Consider the following 15,139-nt stretch of genomic DNA (forward strand, 5'->3'; position numbering starts at 1 on the left):
TTAACCACTGGATTGACTGGTCTATACTAGATAATTTACAGGCCGCTGTCATATGGCTGGTAGCGGCGTAAAACAACAAACAAACCTACATCTGAAGTTCTACTTTTAATTGAAACAATTGAATTTACGGATATTTATAATATCCTTTTCTCCAAATCCATTAAGCTGCCCTTGAAAACCATTTTTTTGTTGATCTGTCTATGGATGTAACATACTTTTTTGCTGAACAAATCTAGTTAAATACTCTATTAGGAAGACGGGAATTTTGCTAAAAAAAAACGAATGGAAACAAACAACTTTCTATACCAATTAGTGTGTGCAACGTTGCACTGAAAATGGAACATTAATGTCTACAATAATATTTCACTTAGCTGGAATAACATCCTGTTACAGAGCGACCCCTTCTTGTCGTGATGCTTTTTTGTTAGTTTCATAGAAGCTAAAGTATAACTCTTATTTAGGTCTTTGGCATAAATTTTGAAATGTTTGAAAGTGAGGTATGCGCTTTTATCAGTATTTCTTCAACATTTGTAGTTATTAATGATTTTATCAGTATTTTTTCAACAATCGTAGATCTTAATGATTTTATCAGGATATTTTCAACATTTGTAGATCTTAATGATTTTATGAGGATATTTTCAACATTTGTAGATATTAATGATTTTATCAGGATTTGTTCAATATTTGTAGATATTGATAATCCGTGTAGGTTATATTTCACACACACACAGACACACGCTCGCACGCACGCGCGCCATGTTTCATTCGACGAATTCATTATTTGGAAAGTTATAACTTAAGGTTACTTTCCCTTTTTGTCCTAAAGCCATTTTATTGCATGATCCGTTAAACTGAGGTCATTGTATGACGCAAGAATTAGGAATGATCATTTCCTTACATACAAATACAGACCATTTGCTGGAATACTTAACCCAATTGTGTGGATCGATGCTCATGATATTAATCACTGGATTGTCTGGTCCAGACTCGATTATTTACAGACCGCCGTCATATAGCTGGAATATTGCTGAGTGCAGCGTTAAACATCAAACAAACAAACAATCATAATCACTTTCATTCCACAAGATCTGCCAATCTCACAAACAAACAAACGAATTGTTGCTCACGTCTGTCAAGACAATAGAAGCCGTGACGCTGATTGGCTGATTTGGAACCAACCAAAACTTAACCCAAGCTCTTGATATCGCTCGAAATACTGATTAACCAATAGTCAGAAATAGTTTTCATCTTCAGTCTCTGAGAGTGTGGGCAGAAAACACAACCCTCTCTACTTCCATACTTCATGACCTCTCGGGGCGGTGGGGTAGCCTAGTGGTTAAAGCGGCTCGACACGCCGAAGACCCGTGTTCGATTCCCCACATGGGTACAATATGTGAAGCCCATTTCTGGTGTTCCCCGACTAAATATTGCTGGAACATTGCTAAAAGCGGTGTAAAATCATATTCACTCACTCACTCACTCACTCACTCACTCATGACCTCTCCTTCCAGTTTGTCCAAAGAATTGGGCGAAGTTCAAGACAAGCTGCTACAAGCTTCACGACAGGCCCAGACACCAGTTCTCAGCCGCGTATAAGGAGTGCCAGACTAACAATGCCTATCTGACAAGCATAGAAACCAAAGGGGAAGAGAGGTTCCTGGAGAAGCTCGTCAACAAGAAGTTCCCCAGGGTCTTCATCTGGAGAACCGGTGGTAAGACGGTCAACGGGTCGATGGTGTGGTACAAGGGCGACAAGGCGAAGCCGAAGAAGATGACGTACACGAACTGGGGCAAAGGCATGCCGAGCACCTACACCTCCATGGCGTTAGTGAAGGACAGGAACACCAAGAAGTTCCTCTGGCAGGGAGTGTGGACCGGCTCGGTTTTACAGCTTCCCAAGTACATATACCCCTTTATTTGCGAAAAACGGGCCAGAAGTAAGTTCAAGAGATTTATTTATACATAAAAAATGTCATCTATTTTAAAAAGCATGTACTATGTGACGTGATTGACATACAAAGTCATCTTTGGCGCATCCTTTAGCTGTGGGATCATGGGTTCGAATTCCTGACCTTTGTTCTGCAGAACCATACCTCGGTCTGTTACCGTCTCGGTATAATACTTTCAGGGTAATTTATGATAATCAGTGTTTCTACCCGTAAGGACGGGCAGGGTTTTCAGTGTCTGTCAGCACCATACCTGTACTAGTGGGTACTTAAGGAGCGTTGAGGTAGTCTTGTGGTTAAAGCGTTCGCTTGCCACGCCATAGGCCTGGGTTCGATTCCCCATATGGGTGCAATGTGTGAGGCCTATTTCTGGTGTCCACCGCTGGGATCTTACTGGAATATTCCTAAAAGCGTCGTAAAACCATATTCACTCACTCACCAAATGCTGAACCAGCTTCTAAACCCTTGCAACCCCCCGTGGATTACCCCTGCCATTGACGTCATGGAAATGGATCGTTATCGATCAAATCCACGAGAAAACGGAGTATCTCTAACGCCACATTTAGACGGCCATTACATCCGTGACTGTCACCAGCGTCTGGTCAGTTCCCACCCTGGGGACGGTCGTCAGTGGATGGGGGCAGGGGCTGGTGTTTGTTCACCTTCAGCACTCTGGTAATAACACATGGATTAGCACAAGTGGCGTTCTCAAACGTCTTTTGGTATGACGCGGCCGGGGTTTGAACTCCGGACCTTCCGCTCTTCGGGCGGATGCTCTACCACTAGACCACGGAGGCGGTCGATAATAGCAGGACGCACGTGTGTTGTACCACTGTCATGGTATTATGTTAATGGATTTTATTTGCATATGATACTCGATGATGATGTCTCGTAGCACCGAGCATCGTCCTACAAATTATGTTGCTATGGTTTCAGGAAAGTGCGTGAAGGGCCGAAACAAGGACGGTCGCGACTACAGAGGCAAACTTGACCACACCCTGGACGGCATCACGTGTCAGAAATGGTCTGAGCAGTACCCCCACAGCCACAAACTCAAGCCTAAGACATCAGGGAGACAGGAGGACAGTGACGGGCTGGGAGACCACAATCACTGCCGGAACCCTAGCGGCATGAGGCGGAAGAAGCCATGGTGCTTCACCACGAAGTCCAGGAAACAATGGCAATACTGTGATGTCACAATATGTTCAAAGAAAAAGGAGAAAAATGAAGTTAATCCCAGAAATAAACCCAAACCTACCAGGAAACCTGCTCAACGACGTCGACCGACTCAAAGGCCAAGGCAAAGGTCAAGGACGAACCAGCGTCGCCGCCCAGGAAGCAGACGACATGGATCAAGGCAGAGGACTGTGTCTAAACCTACTCAAAGAGTTCAACCCAACCGGAACAGCAAACCTAAAAGTGATTGGAATTCAAATAGGAGGAATCAACGCCCGGGAAAATGAGCCCGAGCTTGAATTATACTCTGTTATATGGTTGAGCATCACACTTCAGCATTACGTCGTCGACATTCTTCGGTGCTTCCGTGAGACTGATGTGCTGTTAAACGTCTCAGGAACACATGCATTTAAGACCGATCTCAAGGTGTTTGTGAAGACTGTGTTAAGAGCGACTGTTGCGATGTTAAGCATTTTGCTCAACAACCATGTGATATGTTGTGTGAGATTCATTGTACAGGATTTATTGAGAACCTCTACATCAGCTCATTGGAAAGTATCCGACAATAGGTCGAAAGAATCTTCGGATCTGATGTTTGTGGGTACAAAGTACAACATTTAAAAGAGTCATTTGCGATTTACGTAACTGATTTTTTCGATAGTGAAATTAATAGAGTCACCAACCCCTACTCAGGCATACTGATGAAGGTGAAGTTATGTCCCGAGAAGTGAAATGGGGTTTAACGTCGCTATATATTTTTATATAGCTATGAGCATGCGTGTGTGCGTGTACCTATGCGTGTCCGGACTAATGCCGGTATTATACTGCAAGCCCACTGAGATAACATGCGACAGTTCCACATGAATACTCCACTCACACATATATACTAGCTCCGAGCCGAACAGTCCTTGCTTAATCCCTTTAATGCAGGCAGGGTAATAATAAAAACTTTTAACGGTTTCATGCGGCCGGGGATCGAATCCCCTGATCTTCCGCTCTGAGGGGCAGACGCTCTAACCAATAACCACGGAGGTGGACCCCAGAAGTGGAGAAAACAGGGTAGAGACACGATGGAGATATAGAGTTTATGAAAAACACAAGCATTAGGTATCTTACCAGGAACTATTTAAGGAATTAACTTTGTTTACTAAAGATACTAACCGCCATTGTATTGTGACGGTATTGGGTAAGTATTCTGCAGAGAATGGGTAACGGTAATTGTGGTTGGTGCTGTTTCACCTCCTACAAGGTCCCGCTGATCGTGGCACTCTTGACTCATTAAGTGGGTGGACATGTTAAATCATATGGAGATAGTGACATTAGTATATGGGTAATATTTTTTTTATGACGGGAATATTTGGACAAAAATATAAAAGTAGTTAACATTTCAAGCTTGGTACACAAAACACACCATATGACTTAACATGCCAGCTATCGTTTACAAACTGACGCGGTGGGCGTGTAGGATCTCCCAGTCGCCGGGGGATAGAGCGGGGTATGGAGAATGGGCTTCACACACTTCATGTCTCTGCCCGCCCTGGACTTACACGTCCACCCACATTAGCTGCTTCCCCAAACTGAATAAGTGAATGCTGTGTTCCGTCGTGGAGCCTTGCTCCAAGTCTGTACTGAAGAAACGTCCATGGATGTGTAGTAATTCTATCCTCCTAATAGGCAAGTCTAGATATGTGGACAGTCTTTTATAGGGACAACATGGTTTTTTTTTCATAATCAATAAATCATGATTTAAACTAAACATTATTGCCCTAGGGACTTGTGCAAGTCTACACATTACTAAAACTCACAATTGTCATAATCTCAACCAGCATCGTCCGCGAATCCTGGTCATTCTTGGGCACACGCTCTGCTGCATCATCCCTTGCAACAGCTACTCCAGTATTCAATGTACGTTTCAACACTGCCGTATAAATACATGACACTTTTATGGATAGCAACTTGACTTTGTCGCGACGTTCAGGGCTACTTCTTGGTCCCTCGTCGGGTGAATGTTGAGTGCTAAAGGATCAGGAAGTAGCTCTGAAACGTCGTGACAAAGAATAAAAGAAGTGGCTATCTCCAAAAAGTGTCATGTATTCATGTTCTTCCAACTTCTTTATGCCTGTCAAAGACTCAACACTGCCGTAATCATGCGAACATTGAAATAACCGTAGATATGTTAACGAGTTTGATGTACGTTTATTACTCGATCCAATGCTTATTTGTTTGTTTGTTATTTAACACCGCACTGAGCAATATTCCCGCTATATGACGGCGGTCTGTTAATAATCGAGTCTTGACCAGACAATCCAGGGATTGACATCATGAGCATCGATCTACGCAATTGCGATACTAGTGAGTGAGCTATGGTCTGTGCATCCTCGATTATCCAGTGTATTAGATGCCCAGTCTATTATGTTACATACCCTGGGACCATGCACTACCATACCTTTGTGCCGTAAAAGGCGACTCTGCTTGTCGTAAGATGCGACTAACGGATCGGGTGGTCAGGCTCGCTGACTTGCTGAAATACATGTCATCGTATCCCACTGGCGTGGATGGATGCTCATGATGTCAGTCACTGGAATGTCTGTTCAAGACTCGATTATTTACATACCGCCGTCATGTAGGTGGAATATTACTGAGTGGTGCGTTAAACAACAAACAAACAAACACAATGTTATTTTAGGTTGAGTCCGGTTCGAATGCCATGACGCCATAAAATGCCGTCCAACCAAATTGCACTGTTTTATCGGGATTGAAACAAGAAACGATATTACCAACACTGGCCTCACTTCGGTGCCGTCTCAAATATTTTGTTTACTTGTTGTTTAACGCCACACTTGTTAACGGCAGTCTGTAAATAACAGAGTCTGGACCAGACAATCCACTGATTGACATCATGAGCATAACCATCGCAGTTGGGATACGAAGACATGCATCAACCACGTCAGCGGGCCTGACGACCCGATCCCGTTAATCGCCTCTTAATCGCCTCAAGCATGTCTCTGAAGACATGGGATGGTCGGGTAGCCTAATGGTTAAAGCGTTCGCTCGTCACCCCGAAGACCTGTGTGCGCTTCCCGACATGGCCACAATGTGTGAAGCCCATATCTGGTGTCCCCCTCCGTGATATTGCTGGAATATTGTTAAAACGGTGTAAAAACATTAAACTAACCCACTCACTCTGTCTATGTACATGTACTCGGATGAAAGTTCATACACTTTGGAGACAGATCTTTGCCGAAGTCGAGGTTAGAAGTGGCTTTTTCACTGGCTTTAAACTGAATCACACCAGCGAAGTTTGTGACGTCACTTCAAAAAAACGATGGCGAATGAGTGAGTGAGGGAGTGAGTTTGGTTTAACGCCGCTTTTAACAGTATTCCAGTTATATCGCGGCGTGTCAGCTTAATGTGGGAGGAAAGCCCGAAGTGATGCAGGTTTCAGACGTTTACCACTTCGGTGAAACCCTCGAGCACGGGTATGGTGCTGACAAACCTAGAAACATAATCTGGGCGAACCGGGATTCGAACCCACAATCATAGGTTTCTGGCGTGCCCAAGGGACGCAACTCTGCACAGCGAATCGCGGCGCCTCAGACGACTGGGCCACCCGTGCCCCCTGGTGGCGAATGGCTCTAGGATAACGATCATAGTAATTGAGGATGAGGGTTGTAAATAATGTCGAATTACATTGCTGTGGCGTTCAGGGTGTCTGGTCGAGTCTGGAAGGGACAAAACAGCGGGGCACCGATCCACGACACTGCCATGTAGTCGAGTAAATACTTCATTGATCGTGTCATTTCATATACACAAATCATGGAAATACAGATACTAATATCGTCAGACGTTCGGCGTTTTATTGATTATTTACATGTCTTGTCTTCATCTATCCATGATCGAACTAACTTTACAAATATTGTCAAAGATCATATTGAGTCTCATTTTAGTCCCATCGTGTTTCGTAGCTGCTCTTTTGGGAACCCATTGTGCATTGACATCTATCTCTATGAGATGTATGAAGAATATGTGTTTATGAACAATATCGTCCTTGGAATAAATATTATGCATTATATGTAAGTGTTCGTGTCTGTCTGTGTGACAATAGTATGAGAGAGTGAATGTTGTTTAACGCCGCACTTAGCTATAGTCCAGCTCTATGACAGCGGTCTGTAAATAATTGAGTCAGGGCCAGACAATCCAGTGATTGACATCATGAGCATCGATCTACGTACTTGGGATACGGTGACATGCATCAACTAAGTCAGCGAGCCTGACCACCCGATCCTGTTTGTCGCCTCTTACGACAAGCATGGTCGCCTCTAAAGACAAACATGGGTTGCTGTAGACCAGTTCTAACCCAGTTATGAGTAAGTGAGTGAATGTTGTTTTGCGCCACATTCGGCTATATTCCAACTGTAGCACCGCAGCCTGCAAATAGGTCAGTTGAGGGGAGGTGAAACGGGATTAACGTCGAGTACAAGATTATTCCACTGATATAAAGAAGTGTATGCACCTGTGTGCGGCTGCTTGTAGTAGTCCGGACTAATACCGATTTTATAGTGCTCAGCCACTGACACACCATACCAGTTTAACCTGAATACCCCACTCAGACACAGTATAAGGACTCCGAACTGCCCAGTACATGTAATGCTGAGCGCAAGGCAGGGTAACAAAAAGTACCATCTTTTAACGTTTTCTGGTATGAATCGACCGGGGATCAAACCCCCGACCTTTCGCTCGCCTGGCAGACGCTCTACCATTAGAGCGAGGGTCGGTCTGTCCAGATAAGGAACACACATGACTGAGAGATACAGAAATCAGATACTAGTATCAGGGAGTGTGTGTAGATTCCGTATGTCTCCCTGTTAGTATGCTGAGTCAAACGATTCACTCGTAACGAAAATTAAGAGGCTTCCATTCCCTTTGGCAGATTAGAAAGTTCGTCTCCTATAAGTAGGACATGGCCATAATGGTGTGTGTGTGCGTGCGTGCGTTCGTGCGTGCGTGCGTGCGTGTTAAATTTTACTTGCGCTTCGAAAGCAGGAAACGTGACCATCAGATATTATTCGGTTATCTCCCCTACCGCCAAGTCTTACAGTAGATTTCAGAGTCGTTTATTTGTTTGTTGCTCAACGCGGCATTCAGCAACATTCTAGCTACAGGATGGATGCCTGGAAATAATCGAGTCTTGACCAGACCAGTGATTGATGATATGAGCAAAGCCCCATGTTGCTGGCGCACAATCGATGTAAAAATGTCAAACCTCCTCACATTGCCTTCCTACTAATGATAGGGGTCAACATAATAGTTTTTACACATAATGTTATCATTCTCATTGTTCTTTCTGTTATTTTTATTTGTTTTATAGGGGCGGTGGGGTAGCCTAGTAGTAAAAGCGTTCACCCGTTACGCCGAAGACCAGGGTTCGATTCCAGACATGGGTACATTGTGTAAAGCCCATTTCTGGTGTCCCCCGCCATGAAATTGCTGGAATATTGCTAAAAGTGGGGTAAAACCATACTCACTCACTCAATGTTTGTTTTATATATTTTTGTGTTCACTAGTTTCATCCCTAGGGTCAGTCTACTGCTTTTTGTAAACTGACGAGTAGACTGTCTTGAAAATAATTCAAACTTCAAATCAGTGAGTGAGTGAGTGAGTGAGTGAGTGAGTGAGTGAGTGAGTGAGTGGGTGGGTGAGGGGGAGGGAGGGAGGGAGCAAGGTTTTAGGCTGCTTTTACCTACATTCCAGCAATACCACATCAGAAACAGGCTTCACACATTGTACACATGTGGAGAATCAAACCCAGGCTGTTAACATGTTGAGCGAGAACTTTAACCACTGGGCTAAACACGCACACACCCTATCACTGTGTTTAAACCTGTTTAAATACACTGTATATGATATTCCTTGACGTGTATCTCATAAATAAAAACAACAACAAAGTAACTACGATGTCAAAATACTCATATGCAAAGTACTTTCTCTTCTCCCGGGAGTTCATCAGCAAATAACTGTTACAGTGTGACATCATAATAATCTGACAGCATAGTCGTGACAGGTGACGTCATGACAAGTAATGACGTGGGCTAGGCACACCTTTGGTTGATAGCATAAGCCACGATGGGGCATGATGACACAATATAACATAATAACCATGCCCAGCTTACAGGAGTCCAAATACTCATCTTTATAAAAGTACTTTCTCTCCAGACATAATTTGAAACATATTTTGGCAGTGTACTCAAAGTGACATGTGAAAAAGTATACATGGTCTCAGTCTTGACTGTCATCCCTGGCCAGCGAATTGCAGTTGATGCCTGAACAAATATACCAAATAACATTGTAATCTATACACTTCCCTGCACTGTTGATACACAATAGGATGAACACTAAGATCAGGGCAGGATGTGTTGGATACCCCAGGAAGGTTCCTGAGTTTGATGTTTAAGATCGGTGGATCCATACACCAACCTATGAAAGACAGAGCATTGTTAAATGACCTCATGGGCCCACTTGCACAAAGCGATCTTAGCGATACGACTATTGTAAGACTATGATACAAGACTGGGAGTTACAATCATATTAGTGCTAAGATCGCTTTGTGCAAGTGGGCCATGAGGTCTTTTAAAAATACTGTGTCTTTCACAGGTTGGTTTATGGATCCACCAATCTTGAACATCAAACTCAGGAACCTTCCCGGGGTATCCAAAACATCCTGCAGCCGAAGAAACTAGTCTTTTCACGATTTGTCCAGGGGATTGGACCATATTTCACCAGTCCTCAAGAGTTTCTAGCTAGTCCTGACGGAGTGAGTGAGTATGGTTTAACGCCACTTTAAGCAATATTCCAGCAACATCACGGTGGAAGACACCAGAAAATGTTCTTCACACATAGTACACGTGGGGAATCGATCACAGGTCTTCTGCATGACAAGCGAACACTTTAACGGAAAGGCTACCCCACCGCCCTACTCCTGAAGGAAACAAAGTATCTGCTGTGTTCACAGTGTTTACATGTTCTGTCAGTTTTTTTCAGTTCCATTCTGTAGCACTGAGAAGTGGTTCAGAATAATAGACCTCAAATGTTACTACTTCATGAAGATTTCCATCATTTGATGTTTACTAGTCCTTAGCAACACAAAGAAGTATCGGGCCAGCGGACTGGCAGGAATTCCGAAGGCTGATCAGCCTTGTGCTTCAGGAGTCCCTCACAACAAAGAGGTCTCCCACTCATCCAAGGATCTCTATGGACACCAGTCCCGAACCATTCATCATCTTGTCCGGTCACAAAATGGATACTGGCAGCTCCTAGCTGTCACCTTGCTAAATGGATGGCACTTTCTAGTTCTTTCAGGGACATTCTTCCTTTAGTCAGCATCATCTTGATGGTTTCCTGGAAAGATAATGAAGAAAGACAGTCTGTACCTGTACATTACCAATCCCATACAATCTCATGTCATCCTATCTAATTGTGTGGATCGATGCTCATGACATCAATCACTGGATAATAATAATAATAGACCATTTATCTTGCGCATATTTCCCCACCACTCAGGGGCATGCTCAAAGCACTATTATTACCCCGGTCACTGGATCAGTATGCACTCAACAATTACGCTCAACTTCCTGGGGAGTGTACAACCCAAGCTGCCTGTGAGGTGCTAGAAGGTTGACAACCACATTGCCATCTCATCCTACCGGGTACCCATTCACTGCTGGGTGGCAGAAATGAGTGAAGCATTCAGACCAGAATATCTGACTTCTGTATCTTGAAAAACAAACATAATAAGGGAGTTCTGATTGCAAAAAACAATAAGGCTGCGCTATTATTTTGTTGTGGATTTCTGAACACTATGGCACCTACACCCAAAAGTGTATATTTATGTTCTGTGTCAGATTTCCCTTGCTTTGCTCAAAATTTCAAAATCGAGGAAGAACAGAAATGATGCCAAATCATTTTAGAAAGCTGACATTTGATTGGCTAAAGAATCCATGAATCCTGCATTTAGATTGTACCATCAAAGTTCATTCAGGGTTGACCTGATGCGACCTTCCATGGAGCTACTGTCAGATCTTCATGCTGAGAGGTATCATATCAAGCAAAAACTCTGGTTTTAATTACATTGTATGATCTACATGTCCCATCTTGACAACAATTATAGAGTTATCTCCCTTACATCAGTCACAAAGCAATAGGATTCACACTGCAGAACACTTCTCTTGGGACTTTAGTGAAGAAAGCCATTAATGACTGATCATGAATCATTCTGCAGCAGATGAACGCAAACTTCTACACGAGTTCTGTGCGCGCATGTACGTGAAGTCGTCATCAAAAGGTCACATGAGTACAGTTTATTCAGATCAACAATGATGAAGTTGAAAGAAATAATGTTGTTTTGTAACAGATTGCCATAAAAAGAGTTAACCTGCTCAGTTATATAAAACACCTATATCACATATATATATATACTACATATTCACATCATATTTACACAAGCAACGTTGGTCACAGAGAGGAGACAAATGGGTGACAAATCATGACTTGCACAGGTCTCCAAGGCAATAGTTATTAGTTCTAGTCCTAATTCCTAGATTACATAGACTGCAAGAACATTTTGTTCCCATTAAAGACTGGCCTCCTTAGTCTATATATCTGGAGCTGCTATTTCAAGGATAGACTTACCACACCACGATGGACATTATCATTCAGCACAGCCTTAGAGCAAGGCTAGACCTGCCCCTGATTGAAACAGGTGACATGTTTGTTTGTTTGTTTGTTTGTTTGTTGTTTTACGCCGCACTCAGCAATATTCCAGCTATATGATGGCGGTCTGTAAATGGTCTGAGTCTGGACCAAACAATCCAGTGATTAATATCATGAGCATCAATCCACGCAATTGGGATCGATGACATGCATCAACCAAGTCAGCGAGCCTGACCACCCGATCCCGTTAGTCGCCTTTTACGGCAAGCATGGGTTGCTGAAGACCTATTCTACCCCGGATCTTCACGGGTCAGGTGACATGTGGTGTTAACAGAAGTATGTCAATGGTTCTGTGTGTTCTTATATCATGCAGGAACTAACTTCCGAGTGTGACGTCACACCTTTAGTGCATGTACAATTCAATTCTCAAACCAAAACAATAGAGCCCCGCACAGAGAAGCCGACAAGCAAGTCCTGTGCAGCATATTTCACTTCAGTCTTGTCTTCGTTAGGGGCAAATTGAAGAGAGAGATTCCTGATTTTACAAAAGTAACAAAATATCAATTGCCAGCTTTTTGGGATTAGAAGCCAGTGTTTATCAGATTACAAAATAAATGCCTCGTGAAGCCATGGTATCACTCACCTACCCAGAGTTTCTTGCGGACGGCCGAGTACATCTGCCACATCATCACAACTTACACAGTCCATTCAAGAAAGTATTGCCCTCCGGAGAGTTAGCGATATGGTCACTTTGATGTGTAAAGCTATATTGTCACTGTCACAGTTGTACAAGTAGTAGCATATCTACATAATTATGCAAAACAGTATGTAAATCGCACCAAAAAGCTTGCCCCGGGTCTGTCTGTTCTTTTTTTAAAATAAGTGTGTCTATTTACAAACAAGAGAAAAGTCCGGTCATGTGATAAGCCTACACCCCCAGTGTGGTGACTGTGGTCACTGGAGCAGAAACACCCATGCAGAATAAGGTGAGCAGAGCCGAGCAAGCTCAAGGGTTAAGGCTTATGTTTACAAACAATTTAAAGCATCAGAGCGGTTGACCTACTGGCCCTTTAAAGCAAGAGACTTTCTTCGAAATATGCCTCTGTTCACCCAGCAGTGATTGGGTACCCTGGGAGTGAGTGAGTGAGTATAGTTTTACGCCGCTTTTAGCAATATTCCAGCAATATCATGTCAGGGGACACCAGAAATAAGCTTCAGACATTGTACCCATGTCGGGAATTGAACCCGGGTCTTCGGCATGACGAGTGAACGCTTTAACCACTAGGCTTCCCTACCGCACCGTACCCTGGGAGTGTGTAGGATGAGATTGTAATGTGACTAAACCTTACAGCACCTCATGCAGCAGCTTGGTTTGTACTCCCTATCAACAGTCAACTGTATTACAAACACTACTACTGAGTGCCAACTAACCTCATCTTGGTGGTGCTTATTCTGCTTGAAGTCATGTCTGGCCCATTCCTTCAGTTCACGTTTGTGGTCTGGGTCGGGCACCTGCCGAATAGCTCTCAAGATGTCACGGTACAGTTTCAGCACCTCTGTTCGTAGCATAAACTGAAAAATATGTGATCATACAAAATCTTTACTTGTTATACATGACATAAAGGTGTAGTATATTTGTAGTTGCTTTGTATAAGTGACTTATATCGCAACTATAGCACATGGTGATTACATTGCATGTTACTATATCAAAGTGTGTTTGGCTTAGAGCCTGCATTTCCTATAAGGTGTTCACTAGTTTATGTAAGCATAAACGGGTTGAGTTTCCCATGTCTCTGTGTTCCACAAATATTTACTGCAGGCAAGGCAGTGTTTGCTTGTTTGTGTTTACATGTTCACTTGGGTGTATGAGAATGTGTATGGCATTGTTTAATGAAGACTCTGGCGGAGATGGTCAAGGCAAAATCAGCACCCGACTCGAACGTTATTCAACCCAATTACTGCAGTGTACATGGTGTAGGTTTGTGTATAAAGGATCAGGACTTGTAGATATTAGGGCTGGGAAGAGTCCAAATTTACTATGCGACCCTCTATTACCCGACCCCACCCGGGTATCCGCTGTAGGTATTACATTTTACTGGAGTCCTGGTGAAAGCTGCTTAGATACACGCATGAAACAATCTGATCATGCAAACAATGAAGTTGACAGAAGCTATATCTTTCCTCAAACAGAAGGAATGTGTGCATGAACAGAAAGAAATGCAAACATAAAGCGACTTGCTGTGTAACCATGGCGTTTGACTGTTATCATCATTAAACATTTTTTTACATGACTAACCCTTGCATAATATCAGGAAATACGGAGGTGACCCTAGGATAATATCAGGAAATATGGAGGTGGTCCATTATTTTACATGACTAACCATGGGTCCGGGAAATCATGTGTGTGTACCCTGGTCATAATCAGGACCCACCTGACCCGAGTACCCAAGTTACCCAGCCCTGCCAAGTCCTAGTAGTAGTAGATATATCAGCGACCGGTAGATTTCAGATTCATTAACATTATACAGTTATTATAAATAACAGAGTTGCCTCAACGTTCTAGTAACACAGGCCGGTAGGTGTCGTGTTGCACGGAGACCGTCACACTCTGAATGCATGGCTTTCCATATTCACCCTACGAGATGTACAGTGATCGAAAACTGGACAATGAGAACTGAATTATTATTTTTCCATCAAATATTCCAGGGCATTTGTCAGAAGAGACAAATACTTACTGAAACTAAACTTGATGTCCTAAGAATGCATACTGGACCCTTTGCTTGAACAGCAATATCAACTTACACACCCGTTTAAATGAGACTGTATTGCCAAGTCTTGAAGCCATGATGACCAAGGGACATAACTCTTGACATACTTCGTCTTCGCTTTGGAATTGGGGTGTATGAGTGAGTTGACGTCGATATTTTCGTCGTCGCATGCTGCTGGCCCACGGGTTCTAGGGTCACTTTGCACAGTACTTTTTTAAGTGGGTATGCACAGCTTTTTTTTAATAAATATTTGACATATATAGTCAATTAATTGTTAAATCTATATTTCTTGTAACACAGGACCATGTAACAAATAGTAATTAATATAAAAACAAACAAATTCGCCGACGAGGTCGGCCCCGCCTGCGAGATTGTTTGTTATTATTATTAGTTACATGTTCCTGTGGTTGAAGATATGTCACCAAATGATTTATTATATGTTTGTGAATACTGTTCACAATGACTTTAGAAAGTTGTAAAATGTAACTAATGTTATATGTGGGATAACACTTTCATAGTACACATTCTAGTACTTTTGTGGGT

At 42.9% G+C, this 15,139-nt stretch overlaps 2 protein-coding genes across 2 annotated transcripts in view; one reads left to right on the forward strand and one right to left on the reverse strand.

Annotated features, from left to right (window-relative positions):
- The window catches only part of LOC139474601 (uncharacterized), a 38,502-nt gene extending 32,399 nt beyond the window's left edge, over window positions 1-6,103 (forward strand). Inside the window, exons 8-9 of the mRNA XM_071257674.1 lie at window positions 1,512-1,937; window positions 2,883-6,103. Coding sequence (XP_071113775.1) covers window positions 1,512-1,937; window positions 2,883-3,409 — 953 coding nt within the window. The 3' untranslated portion in view covers window positions 3,410-6,103. The remainder of the gene's footprint in view (window positions 1-1,511; window positions 1,938-2,882) is intronic.
- A 3,723-nt stretch (window positions 6,104-9,826) lies between these two features.
- LOC139475091 (LYR motif-containing protein 2-like) lies at window positions 9,827-14,681 on the reverse strand. Its single transcript, XM_071258338.1, has 3 exons — window positions 14,635-14,681; window positions 13,260-13,400; window positions 9,827-10,517 (listed from the first exon to the last, which is right to left on the reverse strand). The coding sequence occupies exons 1-3, from the start codon at window positions 14,671-14,673 to the stop codon at window positions 10,440-10,442; spliced, it is 258 nt and encodes an 85-aa protein (XP_071114439.1). The 5' UTR covers window positions 14,674-14,681; the 3' UTR covers window positions 9,827-10,439.
- Between the last annotated feature and the right edge of the window lie 458 nt (window positions 14,682-15,139).

Source organism: Haliotis cracherodii, unplaced genomic scaffold, assembly GCF_022045235.1.
Source record: "Haliotis cracherodii isolate W230 unplaced genomic scaffold, xgHalCrac1.p SCAF_3, whole genome shotgun sequence".
Lineage (NCBI taxonomy): Eukaryota > Metazoa > Mollusca > Gastropoda > Lepetellida > Haliotidae > Haliotis > Haliotis cracherodii.

Excerpts from the sequence above, each read along its gene's own strand:
- LOC139475091 (XM_071258338.1), bottom strand. The coding sequence starts at position 14,673 with ATGGCTTCAAGACTTGGCAATACAGTCTCATTTAAACGG. Across the intron at positions 13,401-14,634 it reads ATACAGTCTCATTTAAACGG|TTTATGCTACGAACAGAGGT; the intron begins GTGTGTAAGTTG and ends CATATTTTTCAG. Across the intron at positions 10,518-13,259 it reads ATAAGCACCACCAAGATGAG|GAAACCATCAAGATGATGCT; the intron begins GTTAGTTGGCAC and ends TTATCTTTCCAG.